This window comes from Equus asinus, chromosome 23 (genome assembly GCF_041296235.1).
Source record: "Equus asinus isolate D_3611 breed Donkey chromosome 23, EquAss-T2T_v2, whole genome shotgun sequence".
Taxonomy (NCBI): Eukaryota; Metazoa; Chordata; class Mammalia; order Perissodactyla; family Equidae; genus Equus; species Equus asinus.
This window is the reverse complement of record NC_091812.1, coordinates 63,214,946-63,242,237: the sequence shown is the minus strand read 5'-3', so window position 1 is coordinate 63,242,237 and position 27,292 is coordinate 63,214,946. Positions and strand designations below refer to the sequence as shown.

The 27,292-nt window shown below is 56.3% G+C and overlaps 3 protein-coding genes across 3 annotated transcripts in view; 2 read left to right on the top strand and 1 right to left on the bottom strand.

The window, feature by feature from the left end:
* Nucleotides 1-2,722: 2,722 nt before the first annotated feature.
* Nucleotides 2,723-4,824, top strand: LOC106841399 (putative hydro-lyase KRH_21160). Its single transcript, XM_014857415.3, has 2 exons — nt 2,723-3,199; nt 4,021-4,824. The coding sequence occupies exons 1-2, from the start codon at nt 2,723-2,725 to the stop codon at nt 4,162-4,164; spliced, it is 621 nt and encodes a 206-aa protein (XP_014712901.2). The 3' UTR covers nt 4,165-4,824.
* ENHO (energy homeostasis associated) lies at nt 4,041-4,555 on the top strand. The gene has a single exon (XM_070495640.1). The coding sequence runs from the start codon at nt 4,179-4,181 to the stop codon at nt 4,407-4,409; it is 231 nt and encodes a 76-aa protein (XP_070351741.1). The 5' UTR covers nt 4,041-4,178; the 3' UTR covers nt 4,410-4,555.
* Nucleotides 4,825-4,882: 58 nt separating the features above from the next.
* DNAI1 (dynein axonemal intermediate chain 1) overlaps nt 4,883-27,292 on the bottom strand; it is a 56,292-nt gene continuing 33,882 nt past the window's right edge. Inside the window, exons 11-20 of the mRNA XM_070495639.1 lie at nt 26,646-26,763; nt 26,316-26,359; nt 17,724-17,971; nt 12,883-12,972; nt 12,665-12,752; nt 12,045-12,124; nt 10,742-10,890; nt 10,549-10,648; nt 8,235-8,420; nt 4,883-5,212 (exon numbers count right to left, since the gene is read on the bottom strand). Of these exons, the coding sequence (XP_070351740.1) occupies nt 5,114-5,212; nt 8,235-8,420; nt 10,549-10,648; nt 10,742-10,890; nt 12,045-12,124; nt 12,665-12,752; nt 12,883-12,972; nt 17,724-17,971; nt 26,316-26,359; nt 26,646-26,763 (1,202 nt within the window). The 3' untranslated portion in view covers nt 4,883-5,113. The remainder of the gene's footprint in view (nt 5,213-8,234; nt 8,421-10,548; nt 10,649-10,741; nt 10,891-12,044; nt 12,125-12,664; nt 12,753-12,882; nt 12,973-17,723; nt 17,972-26,315; nt 26,360-26,645; nt 26,764-27,292) is intronic.

The following is a 27,292-nucleotide window of genomic DNA, read 5'->3' as shown; positions in this document are numbered from 1 at the left end:
CCTATGATGTAATCTCCGGAGACAGTAGCTGGATGTGTCATTGAGCTGCCCTCCATTGGAGAGAAGGTGAATTTATTGGCATATGTATAGTGGGATGGTTGGATTATGAAGGTGGGGGCATTTCTGGAATCATATATATAGGAAAACAACGTGTGTGTGTGTTGTGCAAACAAAGGGTGGACTATAGTGAACACCTGCCATTCTGCTTTTTTAGGATCTCTCTCCTCCTGGGACCCCTCCCCCCCCCAGCCCCCCACCAATGTCCATGGGGTTATTGTGGGCCGTGTTAGGCAGGCAATTTGATCCTCATCCATCTCTTGGCCACAGTTGATTGGTCTAGAGTTAAGCATCTAACTTAGCTGAGCCAACCAGAGTATTTCCTCAGGAATTTGCAAACTGCAAGCAAGAAAAAGAATCCAGGGTGGTTGGATGCCTAGACAGTAAGATTTAAGCTTTGGGATTGTCTGAAGTCATGTTTTTCACCATGTGGACAAGAAGAGCATTGGAAGCTAGTCTGGAGGTAGGGACGACAGGGACTGGGGCTAGGGGAGGGGAGGGAAATGAAGGAGACAGGCAGAAAGTAACAGATGAGAGGCAGAGAGAGAACCTAAAGGCTTTTGCATCTATTAGTTCCAGTTGTTCCTGAGGCATCCCTGTCTTTAGGTTTTCAGAATCTGATTATAAATGTATCTTTTTGCTTACACTAGTTCTTACTCTTCCTGGGTGAGCTCATCTACTTTTCTGGTTTGACTACTACTCTTTTGCTGATAACTCACGAAATGCTATCTTCAGCCTGGACCTCTCTCCTGATCCTCAGACCTGTTTGTTTATCCAGCTGTCTACTGGACATCTCAACTTGGGTGTCCAATTAGTACCTCAAATTCAACATATCCCAGACGGATCTCATCATTTCCCCACCCCTCATCCCCCAGCCCCCTGCTGAAACTCAGCCTTTGTCGTGTGTTCCCTATCTCAGTCCATGGCATCACAGTACCCCTAGTCAGCAACCTGGGGGTCAGCCTTGACTATCCCTCCCTCCTACCTCCTATATCCTATGGGTCTAGGTCTCTGAGTCCTGCCAGTCATAACTCCCAAACACCCTCAGTGCTCTCCTGTTCTCTCCACTCCTACCTGCCCCCATCAATTCAGTCCCTTGTCATCAGTCCTTGCCTTCACTCTCAAATGCCTTCAATCCCTCCTTCCACCCAGCAGCCCAAATCATCCTTCTAATTTTTGGATATGATCACATTTACTCTTCTGCTCAAAATTCTTCAGTGGCTTCCCCGTTTTCAGGATAACATCTGAACTCCTGCAGCTGGGTCACAAATTCACTCAGATTACACACAGATTTGCAACGATCTAAGTCTCCTCTGTTTCCTGGAACCGATTTGATCTTGTTCACAATGCCTTCACCCTGCTGGGTAACAGGGCCAAGGGCAACTAAAATTAATCCACTCTGGTAAACTCAGTAGGGTCCAAAAATTTATTTTAGACAAAGAAATTCAGTAGGTTTGGATGACTCAGTCTTCCAGATTACTTTACTTTTCCCTTTCTCATTTTCAAGACAGCATTTGGATTTATAGGGATCTCATGTGAATTTCATGGCATTGGAGGAAGGGGCACCTTAGCCACGTGGTCCTTGGGGTTGTATCATTTGACATCTGCTGAGATGTGGTTAGTCTGGTATAAATGAATTAGTGACTACAATCCTGAGAGGTAGCTATTACTAAAACCATTTTACAGATGAAGAAGCTGAGGCTAAAAGAGGGTAAGCAACTTGCCCAAGGTCACGAAGTTAGTTAAGTTGCAGAACCAGGAATCAGTGTCACCCAGATTCTGGTAGGCACTTGGATCTTTGTCTAGCATGCGAGAGATAAGTTAACGCTGGATTGGGGAGTACTGAGAGACTTCACGATATTGCTTTTGGGATGTGCTCGTCCACGGAGAATATGTGCAGATGAGAAAAGGGTCTAGCTCAGAACACTTAGGAATCACTGGCATATGAGGTAGGGTAGGAAGGTCTACCCGAGGGCTGCTCCCCAGGCTGGTCTTCCTCTGAGGAGAGCTCCTAGGATGGAGAGTCATGCCTGGTCCTATTCCAGCCAGGGTTGAGCCATCCCTCAGAGGGCCCCGTTCCTCTCCGTCCTAGGCTCCCTCATAGCAGAGCAAAGCACAAACCCGCAGCCAATCCTGGGTGGGAGCTCCATAAATGTGTCCAAAGAACTTGAATGGCAGAGCTGCTCACCCCTCCCGGGGCCAGGGAGTGCGGAGACAACTGCAGACCCTCTGAAGTGTAGATGCAGGGCCCACACCCGGGTGAGAGCGGACGTGCGGGAGTACAGGGGGCTTCCAAGAGGAGGAGGTTCTGTCTCCTCCCAGACGCGGGGACCCAGAGTCTGCCTCCACATGACAGGGACAGAGACCTCTCGCAGACATGGGGGGCGGTCCCCTCGGGTATGGGGGTACAGAGGCTTTGGCTTTTCTCAGATGTTGGGTGTGCAGCTCTTCCAGGTGTGGCAGGGGCAAGAGCTCTCCGCGAGTAGATGGGCCTCGCCCCCGCCCCCTCCCCCCGGGAGGGATCTAGACAGAGTAGCCCCCTCAGCCCTCCTCCCGCTCCCGCCCCCGCCTGGACAAAGGGCGGGCCAGTCCCCACCCCAGCGCACGACCAATGGCACGGGCGCCTGGCGCGGCCAGCCAATTGAATGGCGGCAGCGGTGCGGGGATGGCTCCGCCCCCGACAGGCTGCTGGCCGCCGGCCTCCCAGGAGGCGGGGCTCTTCGCTGTTTTTGCTGCCGGCCGAGCCTTGCCGAGCCTGGCCGAGCCCGGCCGAGCCCAGCCGAGCCCAGCCGAGCGTAGCCGAACACAGCCGAGCCCAGCCGAACCCTACGCCCGGACCGCCGCCGCCGCCCGAGCGCCGCCGAGCGAGCGAGCCAGCGAGCGGCCGCGGCCGCGGAGGAGGCGCCGCCCCAGGGGGAGGAGGTGCCCGCTCGCCGCAGACCGCCCGCGGCAGAGGCCGCCCCGGTCGCGCCGCGGCGGGAGCGGCCGGCGGAGGCTGCGCGGCCGAGGGGGAGGGCCGGGGGAGGGGACGCCGTCCCTGCCCGCCGCCCGCCGCCCCCCGCCCGCCGGCTCCGAGCCTCAGTCGGCGCCCAGCATCCCGCGGCCCCGGACCCTCCGCGGGCGCGCCCCGGGCTCCACTCAGGTAAGGGGCCTCCCCCACGGGCGCGCGGCGAGGACCGGAGAGCCGGGGGCGGAGGCAAGGAGACAGACCCTCAGAGTCAGGGACAGCGGGCAGAAAGAGAGACACAAAGACAGAGACAGAACTATAGAGACAGACCCACGGAGAGGAGGCGGCACGTCCACGGGGACAGAGGGACGCCCAGGGACCCATGCACCCGGGGACCCGTGCACACAGGGACGGACGGGTGCAGAGACACAGAGAGGGAGACTGGAGAGAAGCGAGACGCACCGGAGAGGGGGCCGCACAGAGAGGCAGACGCTGCCCGGAGAGACAGACAGCGGCACAGCCCGGGAGGCAGAGGCACACGTCCAGGCGAGGGGACCGAGACCCAGCCGGACGCACGGACACAGCCCTGCCGCACAGGCAGCCCGGGCCCTCCGGGGCGCAGCCCTGGCCCGCAGTCCCCCGCCTGCAGGCCTCCACAAAGTTCCCTCCGTGAGCGCCCCAGGGCTCCGGCCGGCCACACGCGCCGGCCGGCCGCGGGCCCCATCCTCCCAGGCCGCGGGCCTCCTCGGTCCCGCCCACTCGAGTGCCCGGCGGGCTGGGAGCGGGTGGGCAGGGCCAGGCCGAGCACGGTTCCGGGAGCAGGAGCCGCCCGCTCGGCCTCCCACCGTGGCTACGCCCCCATCCAGGTGCCCAGAGCGGCCTGCGGAGGAGGCGTTGCTCTGGGGGCTCCTGGGCCTGCTGGGACACGAGTCCTGTGCCAGGGAGGCCAGAGGTGTGGGGGGCCTCACCCCACCCCTTCCTCCTTACACCCTCCCCTTTGCCCTGTGCCCCCATAGGCGCAGGACTGCAGGTGGACGTCGCCACTGCCCAGGAATCGTTGCGTGTGGACGGGACAGCCTCCGCGGAAGGCCGGCGCTACCGGAGTCCCCCTCGGCATGGGCCTTGCCGTTGAGGGAGCCCCGAGGTCTGTGCTGGTCTGAGGGCGCTGCCCGTCATGGGGGCAGCCATCTCCCAGGGCGCCCTCATCGCCATCGTCTGCAACGGCCTCGTAGGCTTCTTGCTGCTGCTGCTCTGGGTCATCCTCTGCTGGGCCTGCCACTCCCGCTCTGCTGACATCGACTCCCTCTCCGAATCCAGTCCCAACTCCAGCCCTGGCCCCTGTCCCGAGAAGGCGCCCCCGCCCCAGAAGCCCAGCCATGAAGGCAGCTACCTGCTGCAGCCCTGAAGTCCCCGGGCCTAGCCTGGAGTCTGGGACCTAAGTCCAGCCCCCACCCAGAGCCTGGAATCAGGATTCCAGGGTCCGGCCAGCCTGGGGTTCAGAACTCAGAGAACAGCCTGTCTGGAGCTGGACCCAGCACCCAGAGTCTAGCCAGCCTGGCTCCAAGAGGGGCTCTGGTGGCCCCAGGTAGACAGGTCTGGGGCGGGGGTTCATGAGTTGGTGCTAGGGCTGGGGCCATCTGAACTCTGCTCCATTCCAAGGGCCAGGGGGTGTCCACCCTCTCCCTAGGCCAGTCGCCTCTAGGCCTTCAAGGTTGGGGAAGCAAACTGGAATCCATGGCAATAATGGGAGGGTGTCCAGGCTGGGCCCCTCCTCTGGTCCTCCCACTGTTTGTTGGGTAATAAATGAAACTATGGCTCTACCCTGAGATTTTCTCCTCTTCCTGGGGGCCCTGTGGTAGCAAAATTAAAGGTAAGGGATGGGCTTCCAGACAAGTTTATTTGTGCACGGTAGGAGGGGGTAATGGTGGTTGAGGGCCGCATTCTAGGGTAAGGTGCTGGGACCAGGGCTGGAGCAGGGTGCTGAGGGCAGATGCTGGGGCCTGATCAGGGCTGGGGTCACATACTGGGTGCTAAGGCTGGGCTTGGGTACCAGGCTCAGGGGCTACAAGTACTGGGTTCAAGAAATGGACAGGGACTGAGGCCAGGCCCTCAGATCTTGGTCTTCACTTCCCTCACCAGGTTCAGCAGTTTGTCCAATTTTGCGATCTCCACAGCTGGACCTTTCTGCACTTCCTGCCCCTTTTTTTCCTGGGGAGAGGGGAAGTACACATGGGGGAGGCATGATGAGGGATGGGCCACCTCTCCCTGTCCCCCATTGCCTCCTCTGCCCAGCCTGCCCCAGCTGTGCCCTGCCCCTCCCCTGCCCAGTTAGATTCTGGACCTCTGCCTCCCCCGACCCCCACAGGATCCTTCCCCAACTCAGATTGGGTGACACAGGGGCCCAGGTGAGGCCTACAGGAAGCATCCAGCTCTCGCTCTGAACCTCAGACCAACACAGGGTCTGGATGCTCGGAGGAGTGGAGGAAGGTATCCACTTCCTGACCCTCAGAGGAACTAGCCCTTCAAGTCAGGGAGAGCTATAGCCCTGGGAAGAAGTGGGGCCTCTGACCATTGGGACCACCCTTCCCCCAGGACAGTCCCTGGCTGTGTCCTAACAAGGAGCTAAGAGGTGTGTGTTTGCAGATGGAGAGGGCTGTGGAAAAAGCCACAGGTGCTCTCACCTAGTATTCGTACCTAATTCTTCGGAGTGGGGTGCCATTTGGGGCCAGGCTTGCTGTGTCAGACATACCCGGGGAAGGGAGAAAGGATGTCAAACCTAGGAGGGCTGATGGGATATCCCATGTGATTCCAGATGTCCTTGGCTGGGACTGTCCCTCAGAAGAGCAGATCCTGAATTTATGATCCCTCACCCCTGTCTACAGGGCACTATGATGCTTCAGCTGGTAACCTGGGCCCCGAGAAAAAGAGAGTTGGGACACTGGGGTGTATGTCCCTCAAGGTCCTGAGAGCTCCTTGGCAGACCAGCACCAGTCCCATCTTCATTTCTGTCCAGGTGGTGGGGTGTGGGCTAGGCTGGGGCAGCTGCCATTTCCTGCCTTCCCTCTGCTCCTGAATCCCCACCCTGTCGGCCACCTGTCCCCACTGCTCACTGGCACCTGCCCCAGCCTCGCCTGCTGAGGGCCCAGCCTGGGTTTGGCCTGGGCAGTGAGGTGAAGGGAGAGTGCAGGGCCAGCAGGCCCCTTCCTGGCCCCATTCCAGCTGCTGACACTGTGTGCAGCTCAGATTTCCTCCTGGTGTGACCCCTGCACCTGCTCCCAAATCTGTCTCCCCCTCCCCTTGCAGCCCAGCACTTTTGCCACTGCCCAGCTCAGCTCCTCACTCTCGAGGCAGAACGAAGATGTCTTTTTCTCTCTCTTCCCTCTCTCCCTCTTGAATTAAGCTCATGTTCTCTTCTTGGCCTCACCCCATCCCCCTGGGAATTAGGGGACCTGGCTTTTAATTCCAGCTTTGTCGTTAATTCCTTGCATGACTCTGGGCAAGTCTCTTGCCTTTCTGAGCTTTAGTTTGCCATCTATACAGCAGTTAAGGAAAGATAGTCCTTGCCCTTTGATATGCTGGGCTCTGACACCAATCATGGGAAGCTCCTTGGGCCAGGAAGTCGGGCCTCTGTGGCCAAGGCCTCTTGGGAAGGGCAGGGAGACTGCAGCCCGCAGAGGAGGGGCAGGAGGGATGCCTAGAGGACTTCCTTTTGCACAATCACTTGGCTGCTGACAAGGTCAGATGGTAACTTCATAGGAACTGCCAATCCACCCAAGTAGTAGCCCCCAGCTGTCACCTCCTCAGGTTCTCTGACGCAAGGTACCCATGTCTTCAGGTCCTCAGAAACACAGAGCCTAGCTCTCACAGCTGTGACTGACCCTTGCTCTGAGAGGATTGGGACTGTGGGAGATCCTTGCCTCCCCAGTCAGAGTGGGCAGGGCGAGCCCCCACCCAGATCTACCCCCTCACTGCTGTGTGATGGCTGTACCCCTGCCCCAGGGGGCAACCATGATCCCTCCCACAGGGCTGTCCAGCTCTGTCAGCTCAAGCCTGGGTCTCTTTCCTCACTAAATTAACAGCAGATTTTATCTGTTCCACAAATTGTGCTGCCTCCTTCCCCCTCCTAGAGGCCAACTAGCTGTGCTCGGCAAAGAGCTTCAGACCACGCCCGACTCCCCCCATCCTACCACAGCCTCTGGGCCACAGCTGCAGGCGCTTAGCAGCCTTCTGAGTATTTATAGCCAAGTCCACCCCATCCCCTGGCTGGCTAGAATTACAGGCCCGGCCAAACTGCCAGCCCTTGCCTCCCTGGCGTGGTGGGGAATAGACCAGGCCGGCACGAGAGGGATGGCGCCGTGGCCTCTGCCTTGGTAGGGGTGCAGGGGGGCAGGTTTCAGTAGTTGAAAGAGATAGGCCCTGCTGTTGCCTCACACTGTGAGTAAATGCTTCAAATTGCAATTGTACGTCATCAGGGCAACTTGGCCCAGCCCTGATCCTGGCCCCTGAACCTGGCAGAAAGCAAATTCCATTTCCTCTCTTAGCACCCAAGTGGGCAGGACTGGGCTCTGGATTTTTAAGTTGGACTCTTAGCTCTGGATTCTAAGGCTTGGATTCTTAAGTCTGAACTGGGACTCTGAGATCTAGACTTTGAGGTCAGGGCTCTGGGCTCTGTGGCCTGTATTTGGGATCCTTGGGCTCTAGGCAGGGTCTCCAGATCATCACAGACGCCAGAAAGGAACCAGAGTTCAAAAGGAGGACTGCCTGGCTGCTGACCTAGTTACCCTCTTCACGGCTCATTTCCTCTTGCCTGTGTGCACCCACAGCTCCCAGCTCGGGGACCACTGAAGCTGAAGCCCTGTGCAAGCCCAGCCAATGAAGCAGTGACTAAGCCCCAAGCCCCGCTGCCTGGGTGACCTGGTCCACACCAAATAAGCCAGTGATGCCCACGTGTTTCCCCTAGGCTTCAGACCCATAGAGCCCCATGCCTACCTGATGTCTCCACTTGGGGGCCTACAGGTAACTCAGATTCAGCATGTCAAAACCGATCTCATTGTCTCCCCACAAACCTCCTTCTCCTGTGCTCCTGATTTGGGCAATGACCACCCTTACCTTGGCTCTCCCAAGGCAGAAACCTGCCGGCCACCCCCTGGCTCCTCCCCTTTTCCACCCCCACCCCCCCAATCCTGGAGCCTTTCCCTTGGGCAGCAGCCCAGACTCCCCCAGCCTGTACCTTGGGCATCTTGCGCAGGTTGGGTGAGAGCTTGAGGCAGGTGACGTGCCCACGGTCGTCACCCACAATGATGATGGGGTGGATGGGATTGAACTGCACGTGGGTGATCTTGTTCTTCTTTTTGGCCACCACGGGCTGGTTGCAGATGGCCTCGTACTTGTTGATGGACAAGTCAAACACGTGGGTCTGTGGAGAGGTGGGTGTCAGCATGTCAGCACACTCAGGGGTCAGGAGGCCCCTGTCCCCCACCTCAGAGGACCCGCCCCTGGGCCTTCTGGGGAAACCCAACAGAAGCCTGGCACAGTGGGAACTGGAAGCAGGGTGAGAGCAGATTTGTGTCTCTGTTTGTGTTTTTCTTGTGTTTGAGGGAATGAGAATAAAAAGTTCAGGAGAAAATTTAAGTCTATACAGAATTAACAACAACTGCAGCTACTGTGCATTGAGCACTTACTCTGTAGTATTCTCTGCATGAGCACGGTACAGGGCATATCTAGTCATAATCCCCACAGCCACTCTATAGGTGGGTTCTGTTATTATCCCCATTTTATAAACGAGGGGATAGAGGCTAACAGATGAGAGGTGCTCAGACAGTGCTTGCCACGCAAGTGCTCGGCAAGTGTTTGATCTGACTTCTACCACGCCCTGAGTCCAACCCATTAGCAGCTGCTGCCTGGACAGCGAGGTAACATCTGACTGGCCTCCCTGCTTCCATTCCTGCCCTCTCCAGTCCAGCCTCCATGCGGCAGACTGACTGACCTTTAAAAAACCTGAAATCCTCCAAGAGCCTCCCTTGGCACCCTACACAAAACCCAGATCCCTTCCTCTAGACCCCCCACTCTCCACTCTCACCTCACACTCCCTCCTCTTTGTTCACTAGACCCCAGCCAGAACCCCCGGGGCATTTGCAGGAGCTGTTCCCTCCATCTGGAATGCCTCCCCCATCTTCACAGGGCTGGCTCGCTCTTGTCATTCGCTCTCAGCTTGAATGTCACCTCTTCAAAGAAGCTTTCCCTGACCACTCTATCTAAGAGACCACCCAGGCCTTTCCTTTTACGTCACTCTCTTTCTCTCTCTCTTTAAAAATATAACAGCTTTATTGAAATATAACTCACATATTATAAAATTCACACATTTAAAGTATACAATTCCTGGTTTTTAGTATATTCACAGTTATGCAACCATCACCACAACCAATTTTAGAACATTTTCATCACCCCAGAAAGAACCCTTGTGCCCATTAGCCATCATTCTCCATTTGCTCCCAACAGCCCCGGCCCTGGGCAACCGCAAGTCTACTTTCTGTCTCTATAGATTTGCCTGCTCTAGACCTTTATAAATGGAAGCATCCAGTGCGGGGTCTTGTGACGGGCTTCTGGCACTCAGCGTGTTTTCAGGTTCATCCATGTTGTAGTATGTGTCAGTACTTCACCCCTTGGTATCACTGAATAACAGTCCTCTTGGATGGACCACATTTGGTTCATCCGTTCATCAGGTGATGGACATTTGCACTGTTTCCACTTTTTGGCTATTATGAATAATGCTGCTGCAAACACCATATTCTCTTTGAATCCCTGCCTAGCACCTAACACTATGGGAGTTTTGTTGTTGTTGCTTTCTGTCTCTTTCCCTTCACCGGAGTGTAAGCCCTGTGAGAGCAGGGACCTGATTCACCAGGCCCTAGCCTGGAGCTGGGCACCACAGTTGGTCCTTAATAAACTCTGTTCAGCAGATGGATGACGGACTGACTGTAGGGTGATGTCTTAATTACCATATTCTCTCCTGGGGTAGTCGCCTCTCAGTTTATATCAAAGTCCATAAGGGAAATGGTTTGTGTCTAAGAATTCTCTCACAAAATGTTTGTTTCTGAGTGTTGCGTAGACCCCTGTCATCTCCCCTTCTCAGACTCAGCTTGCATACTCCCAGGGATGGGGACTTCGCTACCTTTTAGACACTATTTTAACTACAGATCAACTCTGGCTCATAAGTTTTTCCTTACATCAGGCTAGTCCCTGCCACCTTGTCGTTTCCTCCCCAGGACCCTGAGAGAAGATAACTGCTCCTCATGACATCTTATCCCCCACAATGCCCTCTCCTTCAAGGTGACCAGCCCCATTCTCTCCTCAAGACCTCAAGGGATGAATGATTTCTCTTTTGACAGGGCCCTGGGTGGCCTGGCCCTTGAGAATACACAGTCCTTCTGTCCCATCTTCCCTACCTGACCTGGGCACGGGGTGGGCTCTCCAGGAGGGAGACCCTGAGACACCTCATCCTGTCTCCAGTGGGGGCTCAGCAGGGTCAGGAAGGGGGCGCTCACCTTCCCATTGGTGGTGACTGCCGCAAACACAGTAGAAGAGTATGGTGCCCAGGCCACATCGCCCACAGCTGAATTTAGGTCATAGATGAACATCGGGGTCCTGCCAAGGTAGAAGGATGGAGAGCTCATGACACAGAAGGCTCACAGGCCAGGCCCCAGCCCAGGCTGGGCTGAGGGAGGGCATGCTCCTTACTTGATGGTGTGGTCCCAGATCTTCACTGTCCAGTCAGAGCTACAGGACATGAAGACCTTGGTGTGGTATGGGTTCCAGGACACAGCGTCCACTGCCATGTTGTGGGCATCGTAGGTGTCCAGGAATTGGCTGGAGTAGGATTTAGAGCACTAGGGTGGGGGTCAGGGGTCAGGAGTGAGAGAGAGGTCAGCAGCCGTCACTTCCCTGGAGGGTCAGAACCTGAGACTCCTCTTCTGTCCTCACCCCACATCACTGTCACAGCTGAGCTGGGGCCAAGCGGCTGCTCTTCTCACTCTCAACACAACCAGAGAGAGAGGAGGGGCTTAAGGGACTCGGGGCGAAGATTCCAGGCCAGGCAGAAAAGGCCTTCTCTCCCTGAGCCAAGGCAGAGCAGGTCTGAGGGCCCTGGGTGGGGTGTGACCTAGCCTATGCCCAGGCCAAGGCCTGTGGACAGACAGACAGAGCCCTGGGTCCACCCACAGCCCACAGACAGAATCCTCGCAACAGTGATAAACACCCCACCTCGCCCAGGTAAGAGCAGGCGCTGAGCCAGGAGCAAGTTCCAATTTCATGATTTCCCATTGGGTTTCTTGCCCTGACCAGCAGCCCCCTCGCTCCCTTCCTCCAGGAGACAGAGTGAGTGACTAGTGTCTTCCTCCCTCCTGCCTCTCCCATCTGCCATTGGGAAGGAGGGGGGACCTCTTTTGCATTCAGACCAGCTCTGGCTGGGCCTCAGGGGCTCCCGGGAGGCTGTCTGTAATTAACATTCTGAGTCTCTGAGCCTAAGAAAAGCTTGCAGCAGAGCTATTTCTGGATGGACGGAGGTTCAGAAGGACATTCACCTACTAACACTGAGACCTTGCAGAAACTAGCCATGAAGTTCCGTCCTGCCGGCTAGGATGCACCCGGCATTCAGAGAGAAATTTTCTTGTTACCTGGCCTTCAAAGCTCAGCTCAAGTTCAGATCTCCTCCAGGAAGTCTTCCCATAATGTTCCAACTTCCCCAACCCCCACACCCACCTCTACCTCCTCCGCTCCCAGGAAGAGAGGGAGGGCCCCTGCGGAAAGAGGCCAGGCTGGGCTAAAGTCACCCCGGAGGTCCGTCCTCCCCTTTCCTGCAGTCAGCCCCTCTTCCTGCCGCCCCAGCAGGTCCAGAAATGCATTCTCTTCCCCCAAGAAGACTTCCAGAACTGATGAGCCCTAAGGTCTGTGAGAAGAGGGTCTGTTGAGAACGACGGGCTCCTGGGATGCTCTGATCTAGGCGGCCCTGTAGCGAGCTGGCATAGGGGCGGCCCTGCCTCACCTTGTAGATTTTCCCCTCCTCCGTGCCCACTAGGAACATGTAGTCGATCTCTTTGTGGAAGTCGAAGGCGGTGCCACAGCCTCGGGAGAAGAGGGAGCAGCTTTAGCCTGGTTCTGAGGGAGCCTCCCAGCACCTCCTCTAGCCAGCAGCCCCAGGACAGCCTGAGCCGGGCCCCTGTGAGGGCCGGGGCCAGCCAGGCCAATAGAGACTGGCCCTCTGGCCTGCTGCTGTCCCAGGCAGTCGGGACTCTGCAAACAGCCAGGGCTTCTGCAGACAGGAGTGGGGCCTGGGTAAACAGGGACACAGTCTGCATAAACAGGGTAGGAATTGAGTAAACAGGGACAGGGTCTGGGTAAACAGGGGCCTGATCTGCATAAACAGGGTTGGATCTGCATAACAGCACCTGATCTGCATAAACAGGAACAGGGTCTGCATAAACACGGAGGGTCTGCGAAAGGCCAAGGGCTGGGCTGGGCAGACAGGCTCTCCCATTACCCCTTGTCCAGCTCGGCACAGGTGGAGGTAGGAGTGCTCAGTAAGGGGCGGGCCACCATCACTGACCCTCACAGGGCCCGAGTGACCTGGGTAGGCCTCGATGTGCGTTGGTGGGGGGCTCCTACCCACTGTGTGTAGCTGCAACCCCTCAAGACTTTCCGTGGTGCTGCCCTCCACCTTCAGCTTGATGACATCCGTGTGAACCAGCTCGCTCTGCAGTCACAGAGGGGTGGAAGAGGGCATGTGGGTTGGGCTGGATCAGCAGGGTTGGGGGTCCCTTTGCCATTCAGTTTCCCCCACTCCTATTTCCACCCCTGCACAACCCCTTCTGGGAAACAGGCACCTTCACAAGCGTCCAAGACACGATCCTGCCATCAGATGACACAGAGAAGAAGTTGAGGTTGTTGTCCATGTCATCCTTCTGCCACTTGACCTGAAATATCCCAAACTGTGAGCTCAGGGACCCTGCTAGGTTGTTGAGTTAGGGCTGTCAGCTGAGCTGGGCTCCCTCAAGAACCCATCTGAGGTTCAGAGCAAGTTCTGGGAGCCCGTTTCCCAGAGTCCCACAATTGGCCCTCCCTCCACTCATCTCTGTCTCTCCCATCCCTCTCTCTCTGACCATCCTGGGGCAGCAGTGCCAGTCAGGACACTGCCCTAACCCATTGGCTCGGCAGTGGGGGTGCCCGATTCCTCCCTGGATTGAGTTCTAAACGCCTGGTTCTAGGGAAGAGTCCGCGGCTCTGGGTTCAACCTCCTCACATAGACAGGGCCTGGAAAGGAAACGGCCCATCAACCAGTTTCCTCGTTTATAAAACAGGAACCATAATAGGACAGGTTTGTTGTAAGGAATAAATGAGAACGTGACTAAGTCGTTAGGTCAGAACATTGCAAATATTGTGTTCGATAAATGATAGCTAATATCCTCATTGTTACCATCATCCTAGGAATTGGGGGGTTCTTTCCCGCTTTTTTAGGGGGTGGGGAGGAGCAGCCCCACCCCCGCCCTCCTCTTCCAGGCTTGGCCCTTCTCTAGGCAATCTCTTCTCTGTTCCCACCTTCACTTTACCACTAGGTCTAGCTCCCAGAATCTTGCTCCCAAATCTCAGATTTGAGCTGCATTTCTCCATCTGCAAATCAGGGTTAATAATCCCGCCCAACCCATCTTCTCAGGGCTGGAAGCAAACATATGGGAAAGTGTTTTGGAGACAGAGCTGTTGTCTTATGAAGATGACACGCTTGAGGCTCAAGTTTCTGTTGCCAGATGTGGAGGCCCAGCCAAGCCGTGTCCTGGAGAGCTGGGGCGGGGCTGGGCACCCAGAGCTTTCCATTCTTCAGTTCCCTCCAGACCTCCCATGCTGGGACCACCGTCCCTTCCCCTGCCACAAGCAGAGGCCCAGTGAGGGATGACAGGAACCCAGTGTCACTGCCTGTAACCACAGCTGTCACCATGGCTGTTGAGGGGTGTGGTGAGGGGGAGAAGGGACTGCCCCTCCCCAACCACCCCCCAGGCCTGCTGATCAGAGCTCACGAGGGCAGGCCCGGTCCCGTCTGGGCAGCCAGCTGTTTTGCACTTTTGCTGGGGGACCTGTGAGGCACAAGTCAGAGCCGCCCTGATGCTGAGACCACTTCCCCCTCTGTGTAAAAGTAGTCCCTTTAAAGCAGAGAGGGGACAGGGGGTGTCAAAGGCCAGGCTGTAAGAGGCGCTAGGGAGCTGCAAAGGGAAGTGTTCAATGAGCAGCCGCCAGCACACATGGAAATTGTATTTCACACCCCACTTAGCAGCCTAATGCCCAGTGGGGGGTGGTGTGTGTATTTGCAAGTGAGTGTGTATGTGTGTGTGTGCAAGTCCCACACGTGCTCCTGGGGTGAGGGTGGGAGGGTACGAATATAAGAAGGGGCAGGCGGTAAGTGGAGTTAAGCAAATGAATGAATGCCCAGGAGCAGGTGTAGGGAGGAGATGGAGCCTGCCTCATGGATTCCTTCTCTTCTGCCTTATCTGATTATGGCAGACCTGCCGGCTGCAGTCTCTGCGCATATATCCTTCCCGCTCCCTTCCCCAGTGTGGCACAGAACACCCCCCTACACACCACAGAGTGTTGGTGGTTGGGGCTTCACAGTGGGGCTTGAACAGGACCGGGACACCCAGATGGGCTCCTTGGGGAGCAGCCTGTGCCATGGGACAGGAAGCCATCCCCTCAGAATGGACAGTTCTCTCCCTGGCTCTAAAACCTTCCATAGCTCCCCGCCACCAACAGAACAAAGTCCTTCTGCCCCAGCTGGGCATGTGAGATCCAAAACAACCCCCAGGTCTCTGCCACAAGAAGGCCCTAGGCGCTGATGTCTCTGGCATCTCACTCACCAGCCCCGTTCTCCTTCAAGCTCCGGGCTTCTACAGCCAACTGCTGTAGGACACCTCCTCTGGCTTCTTGGATTAACTTCTGGCCAAACCTTTTCCTCTTCTGCCATTTCCCACCTCTGTGGATGCCCAACTGGGCCCCCCAAACCAGAGTGCCGGGCAGCATCACCCGTTCTTCCCTTTTCCCACATCTGGTGGGTGGTTTCCTTCTACTGGCTGCGCCGCCTCGACAGCTCTCAGCTGTCTTCTCATTGCCATCTCCCCTCCCCCTGCCGGAGCTCAGGCTGCAGCCAGAGGCTGTCTCTAGGACACAGCCATGCCTGCGAGTCTTCTCTGCCCCAAACCCCCTGATGGTTGGGCAGCGATTTTCAAACCAGGCTGGGGGAGCTCTTAGGAGCCTGTGAAAGCCCCTCAGGGGACAGGGGAGTGGGAGCAGGGACCCTCAAGCAAGCAGGATGCAGATCCCAGCAGAGCGGCTCCACTCCCATCTTTTTACTCTATGGGCTCCGGTACTAACACATCACTTGAAACTAAGCTTCCTACTTGCTAGAGAAGCACACTCAGGACTGGGGGCCTCTGCTTTGTTCAGGTCCTGCTCCCCCTCCCCATCTCTCATACTGTGCCTCAAATGATGTGTCATTTCCTAGCAGGCCACTCTGCTGATGCCCCTGTGTCATTGCACATGTGACCACGCTGTACTCTTCTTCGTCTAAGTAATGTGTCCTCAGCCCTCAACATTCAGCTCAGGTGTTGCTCCCTCTAGGAAGACCTCTCTGGCTCTCCTGCCCCTGCTCCCCATCTCGGACAGTCTGGACACCCCCCTCAGTGCCCCCAGCAGCCCTCTTTAGCACTTAGCATACTGCCCTGTCCTGCTCAGCCTGTGGCTGTGGTTATGTCCCCACCAGGAACTCCAGAGACCAAGCCCTTAGCAGCTCCCAGAGGAGCAAAGAAGGAAGAGCGACTGAACAGGCATGACCAGGTGGAGGCGTGAGGAAGGGGAGGGAATGAGAGGGAAAGAAGGGGACCGAGGAGACAGGCAGGCCCACCCATCTCACAAGCCATGATTCCAGCCAAGAACTTCGAGTGTTTGGTTTTGCAAAGGCAGCAGCCCTGTGGGAGAGCAGAAGGCCACCTCCATCCAGGTGGGCTCCAGTCTCCCCGGCACCGGCCCAGTGAAAGGGATCATTGTCTTCTGCCTGCCCCATTTCTTTCCCTAACCTGCGTGCGATCTGATTCAGAGAACATGGCAGAGTGGGCGTCGGGTGGTCGGCCTCGGCCCCTCGCCCTCTTCTGGGCTTGAGGAGGGTGGTCAGGCCAACCAGAGATGCACAATGTTTGGCCCTGGGCTGTCTGAGCTGGGAGAGCTGGGGCAGGACTGGTGCTGGTTCAGTATGATCAAAGTGGGTCTTTTGGGGCCGGCCTGGCAGTGTAGTGGTTAAGTTTGAGCACTCTGCTTCGGTGGTCCAACGTTCGTGGGCTCAGATCCAAGGCACAGACCTACACGTGGTTCATCTAGCCATGCTGTGGTGGCACCCCGCATACAAAATAGAGGAAGATTGGCACAGATCTTAGCTCAGGGACAATCTTCCTCAAGCAAAAAGAGGAAGATTGGTAACAGATGGTAGCTCAGGGCCAATCTTCCTCACCAAAAAAATGAAAGAAAGAAAAAATGGGTATTTTCTCCTCTCCCTGGGCTTTAAAGTCTCTGCAGTCATCCTCCCCATGTCTGGAGACCTCTGTGTGCCCAGAGGATAACTAGGCTTTTCAGAGAAGCGGACTCCAGAGGCTGCAAGCTCTGGCCCTGCTTTGGTGAAGCGTGGGGGGAGGGCATTTAGGGGGAGGGGGTGCCTCCCTCCCTGTGCCCTGGCTCTGGGCAAAGGATGAAGCTGAGAGCCACCATGTCCCCTGTGTCTGGACAGTCCTCCCTCTGCTCATGCCTGTCTGGCAGCTGAGAGCCAGTGCCTGGGGCAGGTGTCCGCATGACTCAGCTTAGGGCCAGGAAGGCAGGGGTGCAGAGGGGGAAGAGAAGACAGAGGCCCAGCACTGCCTGACGAGCCCAGAGGCCTTGGGCCACTTGAGGCAGAAATCCATCCTTAGATTCTCCCAGACCTGCCCGTGGGGTAAGGATGCACAGCCTCAGAAGGAGGAGGACGTTAAGAACACAGTGAGGGAGGGCCTGCAAAGCCAGAGCTGAGAGGGAAACTGTGAGATCCATGCCCAGTGCACGAAGATGGGAGACACAGAGTTGGGGTGAAACCCAGGCACATTGTCCAGGAAATGGCCCCATTCTGTGCCTTTCTGGAGAAGAGGGGTACACAGAGAAGCCCCAGGACAGACCTTACCTACCAGGCCTTACAGCCCCCCCAGAGGGTAGACAACTGGCAGACCCCACCCCTGTCTGGGAGTCCCCTAAATCTAGCCCAGGAGACAGAGGAGAGCCCCTGTGGGGAGTGGAGGAGCCCAGAGACGGGGAACTGAAGCCCTTGAGACACTCAGCAGAGGCCTGTCAAGCCCTGGAGTCTTCCAGCCACAGGCTCTGAGTCACCGATCACCAGCCCTAAGAGGTCCTCAGCAGACAGATGGGCCTCCTGATGGGAGCTCTGGGCAGCAGAGCCCAGCTCTTACTGCAGACGCGCTTACCTCCTGATTCTCGCCTGCTGCCCCTCTCTGCCCCTTCTTGCACCCAGCCCCTTGGCCTCTAAGCTGGTACTTGTCATCCCCACCACCTTACCCGTGGCCTCTCCTCCCCCAGCTCCCTCCTCCAGTGGCTCCCAGGCCCACTGGCTACTCATCCATACCCACTTCTCCCATCCTGGTTGGAGGCTGACCTGCCACACAGGGTCCGTGTGCTTGCCAGACTTGGCCGAGCTGCGGAAGGAGGGCTGGGAGTGGGGCTTCTTGAGGTTGTAAATGGCCACGTTGCCATCGTAGTGGCCCACCACCACCAGGTAGGGGTGGTCCACGTGCATGTCCAGACACATGATGCCGCTCTCGCTGCTGAAGATGTATTCAGGGAAGCTGGGATTCTTCATGCTGTAGAGCAGCAGCATGCCCCGGCTCTGCTTCATGAAGTCATCTGCCTCCAGGAAGATGGGCAGCTGTGAGTGGAGGATCCAGCTTCCCCTCTGGGAAGCCCCTGTGCCCCTCCCCCATCGCAGGGACAAGCCCTGCCCTGCTCTGCCTCTGTCATAGAGCATGGGATTCCTCTCTGGACTTCGTCCTCTCTGTCTGTGAGATGGAATCATGAGACTTGGCCTACCCCTTCTCAGGGTTCATGGAAGGATCCAAGAGATAAGGTGACCAGGCTTATCTGAGGACAGACAGCCATTCTCCCTATTTTCTCTGGGGTACAAGAAAGGGGGATGCAGGCTCAAAGGGTTGCTAGGTGAAGAATGTGTGTGGGTTTGGGAAGAAGAAGCATTCTCAGAGATGCCTGGCCCAGGGGCAGGTTGCTGTCCTTAGATGCCTGGATAATGCTCATGTGTCCCCCACCCCCAGCCAAGGACAGGGGTTCAGTTTGGACTAACACGGAATTGTCTATATGAGTCTCAAATTCCCCGCTTGTGGGCATCTTCCCATACCCTCTGGCCCCACAGTCCCCACTTGCAGCCTGAACCCTAGCTCTAGGATGCTCCCAGGATTGAGAAGTCCCAGACTAGCCAGTCAGGCTTCCACAGGCCACAGTCCCATCCTTCTGGCCAGGGCACAGATTTGGTGATCAACAGTGGAGCACCTGGCAGACATGGCAGTGCCCGCCCCATGTCAAGAGGGTGCCTCCCACTCTTTCTTTCATTCTCTGCACATCCTGATAAGGTAGTCACCGAACAGAATCCAGCCCCAGCCTTGAGTCCAGCTCTCCTGCCACCAGCCCAGGACCCTTCCCAAGCTCAGAAAACCAGAGCTGGCAAGGTGGAAGGTAGAGCAGCCCCCATTTGGGGCGGGGGCCCTATTATGCTAAGGCTGCTCTTTAGCTGAGATGAGGGCCCTCCCCCTGACACAGTGGTCAGGAAGGAAAATGATTCTGCTTTGGGGAAAGTGAGCCTCTTGCCAAGAGGAGGAGCTGGGGGGCTTCCAGTTGCCCTGGAGCCAAGTCTGGTCACCCTGGGCCTGGCACTATCTCAAAGCCAGTAGGGAGCCGGCCTTGAGGTGGGGGTGGGGAGCTGGCAGAACCTCACCCCATGGGGCTCCAGAGTGGGCCCCGAGGGCTAACTCTTGAATGGGGAGATCTGCAGCTGGCTGGGCTCCCACCCAGACCATGAAGGGCTTGAACCGGGCAGTGTGACTCTTGCTTGTAGCTCCTTTTGTTCATCACACAAATCCTGAGCACCTGACCTGGGCCTCCCCCTAGGCTGGACCCTGGCAGGGACAGGGACACTCGACTCAAGATGTGGGCTTGCCCTCAGCAGCCCCCGATGTGATGAGAGAGCCAGGCCCTGCAGCTGAATGAGGCAAGCCCCTCGTCTGACTGCCAGGCCAGAGGTGAGCTGTTAGTGCCCTTGATGTCCAGTCTGTCCTTGATGCTGGCCAAGGCTGCAGAGGGTGAGTGGGTGGGCAAAAGAGTGGATGAAAGGGTGGCTAGGTGGGTGACCGATGCTCAGGCTGAGGACTCAGATCTCTCCTTCCTGCACCAAGGGGCAAAAGTGGGCATGATCCTCACTCTTGCTCTCATTGTGGCACTGGACCTGTCCCCTTGAGGAGCAGCAGTGATGGCTCACTTTCTCTAGACAGACTCCAAGCACCCCGTGCCCCTGCCTGGGCACACAGAGCCTTCATGACCAGTGAAATCAGGAAAGGAGGGCAGGAGACCCTAGGCTGGCTTAGCAACTCTGGAATGAGGACATGTCTGACCTACTCACAGAACCAATGGGTCTAGAAGCTGGACTTATGGCCCCTGATTTTATAGATGGGCAAATGGAGGCCAGAGGGGAGGAGTGGTGTGCCCAGGAGCATGAGACCCATCACATGGTGTTTGCCACGCCCTATGTCCTGTTTATAGCTGAAATTACCACCGCTCAGAGTAACGGCACTAATCCGGTCGTTACACGGAGGTGGAGAAAGGAGGGGGAAGGGGCGTCAGACCTACTAGGGTGGTGGCAGCTGGCAGAGCAGACCCAATCCCTCTAGAATCTGGACTGGAGACTGTGTAAGGGGCCTGGCAGTCAAGCATGGTAAGAGGAAACTTCTGGCAGAGAGAAGCATATATTTCATGAGACAGGGACACAGAGAGCACCAATCCCATGAAGGCCTTAGCTCCTGCCTTAGCTCCCGCCTTAGCTCCCAGGCCACAGGTGTCCTGACAGTGAGCCTGCCTGTCTGAACCTGGCTCCAGTGGTCTCTGTTACTTGCAACCAAATGAGCCCTCCCGGCATAAAGATCACAGCTTCTAAGCATGGCTAGACTATGTGTTTGCTGAATTCCAGTTCAGGGCTCTGTCTGCCAAACGGCACCAGGAAAGCAGAGAAAACACTCCTTTAACTAGGGGCTTCCTCTCCACTCCATCTTATTCTATGATCTTATCCCTGACTCCAGGGGCCCCTGTGAGACCTCACTATTCTGTTCTCTAGGTATACCCAGTGTGACATCACAGCCCAAACCTCCAACAGTCCCAGTATGACATCATCATCCTGTCTTCCAAAAGTCCTAAAATGACATCACTACTCAGACCACCAATGGTCCCCACATGATAGCATCACTCAGGCTACCAGCAGCCTAGTGACATCATTTCCCAACTCTCCAACATTCCCAGCACGATATCACCAGCTAGGTCACCAGCAGTCCTGGTATGACCTTGGCATCAAGGTCACCCACAGTGCTTCAGTTCTCTATGAGGCTAGAATCCCAGCAGGCTCAGGGCTTGCAGAGCCTCAGTCCCTGGGCCCTGGGGCACTTTGTCCTGAACCCCGCAAACTCCCTGGCACCTCAAAGCAGGACTGGAGGGTCCAGTGACACAGATGGGAGCCCCCACCCCCACACTCCATTGTATAGGGAGACAGAGACTCTGAGGTCTGGGGCAGCAAAGGAATTCCAGGTTCCTCCAGGCCACAGGATTTCAGTAAGTATGTGTCTGGGTAGAAGGGAAGGAGGAACAGAGGAAGGGAAAGAGGGAGGGAGGGGAAGAGAGAGAGACCACCTCTCTGTGACCCTGAGACAGGAGTGAGGTCTGCAGCCTGACCTTAGCTCCCCTGCTCCATTTTCTGTTTTGCCCTTCTCCAGGAAGGCTTCCAGACCATTCAGCCCCCAGACTCTCTCCTCTGTGAGCGCCCCCCCATGAGGAACTCCTCTACCTGTGTCTCATTATTCTGAGTGGTCGTGAGCAGGTCTTTTCCTTAGCCTGCCGCCAAAGGATGGAGTGAGCGTGGCCTGGCGTGGCCCAGCAGGCTTGCTCTCTCCAGAGAAGGGCTGCCCCCTGCTAACCCTCATCTCCTGGATAATCTCTAAGGCCTCCCTGCCTCTGATCTTCAGTGATGCACAAGATTTTGGGGAGGAGAATCAACCACCTACTAGAGCCTGATCTGGCAGTTCTTGGAAAGCCATGGTCTCACGGGAGGGGAGACTTAATTCCACCAAAGACCACAGCTCTCCCTGCCCTCAGCTCCCTCTGCTGGGGCCCTGGCAGAGTAGTGCCCAGTGAGGAGCACGGATGGATGTCCTCTCGAACTTGCAACCACCAGTGGGGGCCTCGGCCCCACAGCTCCACCACTGTCCTGCAAGTAACAGATTGTTGGGGGCCACTTTGGAGAGTTCTGGCTGTCAGGAGAAGCCTGGGCTCCTGCTCAGGGTTCCAGGAGGGACAGGCAGGCAGAGGGCACGTTGGGGCATCAGGCTAAAGCCAGGTCAGTGGTCAGAGGGAAGTGGATGCCAAGCTGCAGAGACAAGGATACCAAACCAGCCTCGGACAGTGGCTTCCTCTTCTCTTACGGTGGCATCCAGAACGAGTCCAGCCCAGGGCTGGCTCCAATGCAGCTATTTAACAACTCCCTCATTGAGTCGTGTAAGAGGCACTGGGAGGGGGTCTGTGGTAGGCAGAATAATGGTCTCCCCAAAGATGTCCGTGTCCTAATCCCAAGAACCCATACATGTGTCACTTTGCACGACAAAAGAGATTTTGCAGATGTGATTAAGTGAAAGACCTTGAGATGGGAGATGATCCTGGATTATCCGGTGGACCCAGGGTAATCACAGGGCTCCTTGTAAGGGAAAGAGGGAGGCAGGAGAGTCAGAGAAGGAGATGTGACAACAGAAGCAGATGTCAGAATGATGCAATTGCTAGCTGGAAGCGGGCCACGAGCCACAGAATATGGGCAGTTTCTAGAAGCCAGAAAAGGCAAGGAAATGGGTGTTCCCCTAGAGCTTCCAGAAGGAATGAAGCCCTGCTGACACCTGATTTTTGCTCCGCGAAACCCATTTTAGACTTCCGAACTCTAGAGCTGTAAGATAACGACTATGGATTGTTTTCAGCCATCCTGTTTGTGGTAATTCGTCGCAGCAGCCACAGGACATTGTTATAGTAGGCATTCAGGGAAGGTTGACCCAAACTCTACTTTTAGGAGTCAGAGGGAGAGGACCTCATAGACGGCCCTTTTTCCTGGGATGGTTTGGAAGTAGTCCCTCTAGAAGTTAGGGCGGGTGGAGCAACGATCCTCAGCTGTTCTGATGACACTAATGAACCCTCCCTTATTTTCCCATGCCCCAGCCCTACTATCTTGGACTCCAGGAACAGAAATGCCCCTTGGGTTAGGATTTCCATAGTTTCCAAAGGCAGGGGACTAGCCCAATCTGCCCCAAGAAAGGGCATCAGTCCTAGAGGGTTCCTGATGTCCGGCGGGGCCCAGAGGCCATGGTGCCAGACTGGGTTCCGCTTCCCAGGAAGCTGGGCTTTTCCAAGCACTGTCATCTGAACAGAAGTCATATTTAAACAGTGTGGGAAATAAGAGCAAGGCCTTGGAGACAGAATACATCAAGCGGGACATTTAATTTGATTTAGGGAAAACGAGGCAAACATTTGAGAACCTAAATAACTAACCAGTAATTAAACTCACGATGGGAATGCCCTCGCTTACAACCCGGCGAGCGTGGTGGCCTTTATGGACTGTATTTACAAAGAGACCTGACAACATAATTAGTCCTGTAAATTTTACGCAGCCTGCAGCCGAGGAGTGATGGATTTTGTGTGTGGAGGATGAACGGGGAGAAATGAGGTGGATGAATTTCCATTTTCGGTAAATGAAATTAACACTGCTTAATTAGCAAAGCTGACAAATAAATGATCAGGAAAGATTTAAATCCCTACAATCGTATCTTTGGCATGGGCAGGCTCAGGGACGGGCCAGGATGTGGTGGGACAGAGTGGGAACAGGTCGAGTGCTGGGACTTAGGGCCTGACTCTGGCCCTTTTCTGAGGGTGCTGCCCCCGGAGGGAGGCTGGGCTGAGGGACAGCTGGCTCCTCTGCCTTCCAAGACACGGCCCACTGGGAAGCTTCCTCCCCATGTCCTGTGACCACATAGGGTTTCCAGGATCTGTTCCATCATCCCTGCCCAACAGACCATGAGGAGTCCCCATTTCCCGGCTATGAACTGGCTAATGGGCTGGAAAGGACCCCTTCAGTGCAGCAGGCTGACATAATTACATCCCAGCTTTGCCCCCGGGGCCATCTCTTCCTGGACCAGCTTCCTCTGCCTCCCAATGTTCTTCCATCTGCTTTCGCCTGCTGACGGCCTCTTTCTCTACTCTGGGGAGACGTGGAGCCTGGCCCTCGGGGGCACCCCAGTCTCTGCCCTGGACGCAGCCTGCTATGCCCACCACCTGGTACCCAGCAGCCCCAGAAGGGAGACAGGTACGAAGGATTCTGTGCTGTTTCAGGCAACTGCCTGGACCCCCTTTCCCACCTCTTGCCCCTGGCCTGGCTCTAGCCAACCCGCCCTGTCCCCAAAATAGGAGACTGGCCCCAGTCCTTCCTAGGGTACATGCCTACCCCCGTCAAAGTCTTATTTGGCTGGGTCACAAAATAAATGTCTGGGAATTCTGGGCTGGGCTCATCAGGGTCAAACCCAACAGCAAACCCAAATCCTCACTCAGCATTTGTCTACATGAGGCAAAGTCTGATGCTGGGAGGCTGGCATCTGGGAGCTTCCAAAGACAGTGTGATGGATGCTGACGAGCCAGCTGCTCCTTACAGTGGCCCCATCTGGTAACAAGGGTGCCCTTTGCCTGCTTCAGCTTTGCCCTCTTTCTTCCAGGGAGGTACCTGGCACTCAAGAGCACAGGACTCCCAGAGGCAACCTCAGCAGTGAGTGCAGGGGTCCTTCTGCATCCCAGCCCTGCCCGGCTCTGCTCAGGCCTCTGCAGAGTGGGACCGAGATATGCAAGCTCTGGAGAACAGAGGCTGTCTGAAAGCTGGTTAGCTCGCCTGCAAGTGACAGCAACAGCAAATACCACCGCACCACCACAATGAGAGAGGCCGCTGCTCTCTGAGAGTCAGTAGGGACTGGTCTGATTCCCCTCTGTCCTCACAGCCCCCTCTCTCGGCGAAGGCCCCCCAAGGGACCTGCAGGAAAGCTGGGGGCCAGAACGACAGACAATCAGGGATGATTGTCCTTTCCGTGTGGGTGGTTCCCACAGCTCACAGGGCACGTCTGCTGCCTTTCTTTCCAGTGTGCCTCACAGCAGCCCTGGGATAGAGAGCTGGCAGGTGTCAGTCTCTGTACAACACCAATGAGGGAACCACGGCTCAGTGAGGCTTCTGGCCCCAGGTTGCAACACTGGGGAGTGACATGCCAGCCAGAAGGTCTGCAGCTGACTGTGGCACCACCCAGGCATGTGGATGTGGCTGAAAGGACCAACAAAGGACAAAGAGACCCTTCCTGGGCACATGCCTGCCCAAAGGAGGCTGCAGGGGCTTGGGAGTAAATGAAATCGGGCTTGGGGTCATCTATCCTTGGGGGGGTGGTTACCCTTCTCCGCTGCTCCTGGCTAAGGCTGCCCCCACGGAGTCTCCACACAACTCCAACCAGCCGACCCTGCTCTGGCCCTGGGTGGGAGGAGGACGGGACTGGAGCTGAAGCCAGTTCTGCCCCCTGCTGGGGAGCCCCCCACACCCCCACCTCAGTGCTGGGCAGACAGCCTGGACTGAGAGCAGCCTCGCAGGGGAGTCCACACCCACTCCTGGGAGGGCCTGCCCAGCCCCCAGGCCCTGTTCCAGGACCAGTAGCTGCAGCAGAGAAGGAGGAATGTGCTAGTTCCCTGCCAAAGGGGGAGGGTGCTTCCCACTTGGCAGCAGCCCACCTAGAAGCAGGGACACAAAGCGGGCATTTAGGGCATCCTCAAAGGCGGCCCAGACCGCGAGACCGGGAGCAGCTCCAAGGCCTCCTCCTTGAGAGGAATGACAAACACCAACTCCTCCTTGCCTACCCGCCCCCCGTCCTCCACCCTGGTCAAAGAATGGGCTGGGCGGGCAGGCGGTCTAAGGGGCAGAGACCAGGAGCTTGTATGCCTGCCAGCCAGCAGCAGCTTGGAGAATAGAAAGGTTTTTCTGTTCGCAGAAGCTGGTGCTCCCAGCCAGAGAACAAGCTGTTAGCCTGGGGAGCTGCGGCTAACGCGAAGTGTGGGGCCCTCTCCCGTTAGTAAGGGGGATCGTCCAGGCCAGTGGGGAGGCAGGGGCTTCGGCAGGGACCAAGGAACATGAAGGGAAAGCAAATCCACAGTTACCAAGGTGCTGCCTCCTGCTGGGTGGACTGGCAGGGCCGGCAACACCCTGAGCGACAGTGGTCTCCCAGAGCTTGGGTCCAAGGCATGGACAGCAAGCTCTACCCCTGCCTGCTCCGGGGCCTGACCAGGAAACACTCCTCCCTCATCCCTCGCCAGGTCTGCTCCAGTCTACCTTCACAGGCCTTTCACACCAGCTTCTCCATCCCTACTCCACAGTCGGAGTTCACACCCTGCCATCCCGCCTCGGGACGCCTCACGTCTCCTGACTGGTCCCCTAGCCTCCGGTCTCATGCCTGCAATTGCCTCCTGCACTGGCTGTGTCCCTGCCCTCTTCAAATTCCTCCAGGGGTTTCCCTTCAGGAGAAGATCCAGGCTTCTTGGAATGGCTTACTACGCCCCCTGGGGGCTACCCTGGCCCAGCAACCCTTCCTTTCCTCCCTCTGCATACGCTGGCCCCTCTGCTGGAAGTGTTTTCCTCCTCCTTCTTCACCATAGTAACTCCTTAAAAAAGGCTCCTTTTGGCATATTTCCTCACCCAGCACTAATTGCTGGTGTGACTGTCGGTCTTCCCCATTAGACTGTGTGCCCCCTGAGGGCAGTGACTCTCTCCTAGTCATCTTTGTACGCTTCACACCTGGCAAAGAGCTCTGCGCTGAGTAGGTACTTAGTGTTTGCTGGTTGAGTGAGCAAATGAATGAAGAGCCAGATCACTTACAGGAGCCATGTCCCACTGCAAACAGATCGTTGTACTTTGGATTCCTGCAAAAGAAATATGAACCCATTGGCCCAGGAAATGGACATGGCTCTCCCATGGACACGGATTTTCCCGTGAACACTGGTGCCTCACTACACTGCAGACGTCTACTGTCGACCTTACAGACCTGGGCTGATCCCACAATCCCAAAAGAATCCCAGTCCCATTTTTTTTCCACAATGCTATGTGTCACCCTCAGGGTGGCTAAGCGCAGTGGAAGTGCCCTGCTCAGGGCTTGGCACCCTGCTGGCGCTCAGGGTTCTTCCGGGGTGCTGCCATGTCTATACTCACCAGCAGAGGGCGGTGACGGCCAGGCGCTTGGCTTTGTCATTTTGGAACTTCCAGAGCGGCAGCAGAGTACCTTCCTGGTCCCGGTATTCGTCAGCAGCATCCTCGTAGTACTTAAAATCTTAAATACACGCAGCTGAGTCAGCCCTGAGACGGCCACTTTATGACAAATCCAGGTCTGCCACTTTCTGTCTTTACCTCCTTTGTCCAAAACAATGAAGCTCTTTGTGTTTCAGAGTGGGAATAGTAATAGTGCCTATCTCAAAGGACTATTGTGAAGATTAATTGGGTTAATATTTGTAAAGTACTTAGAAAAATACCTGGCACAAAGTAAGCACTCTATGTATGTTATTGTTACTGTTATCGTTGTGGTTGGAGGTAAATTACAATAAAGCCACCATGTCCACAGAGATAAAGTCCTGGGTTTGCCCACCTGAACTTGAGTTCTCTCCTGCCCTAAATTGTCCCTGCCTCCCGTTTCCTCTAACTTAGGTAGAAGCCCCATCTATCCTTCCACTTGTCTGAACCAGAAACCTAGATATCCTTGACTGCTCTCTTTCCATCATCTCTCATATTTTCCTTCTGGTTATCTTTTTAATCCATTCACTTCTCTCCAAACCCATAGCCACTACTCAGGTTCAGGCCCCAGT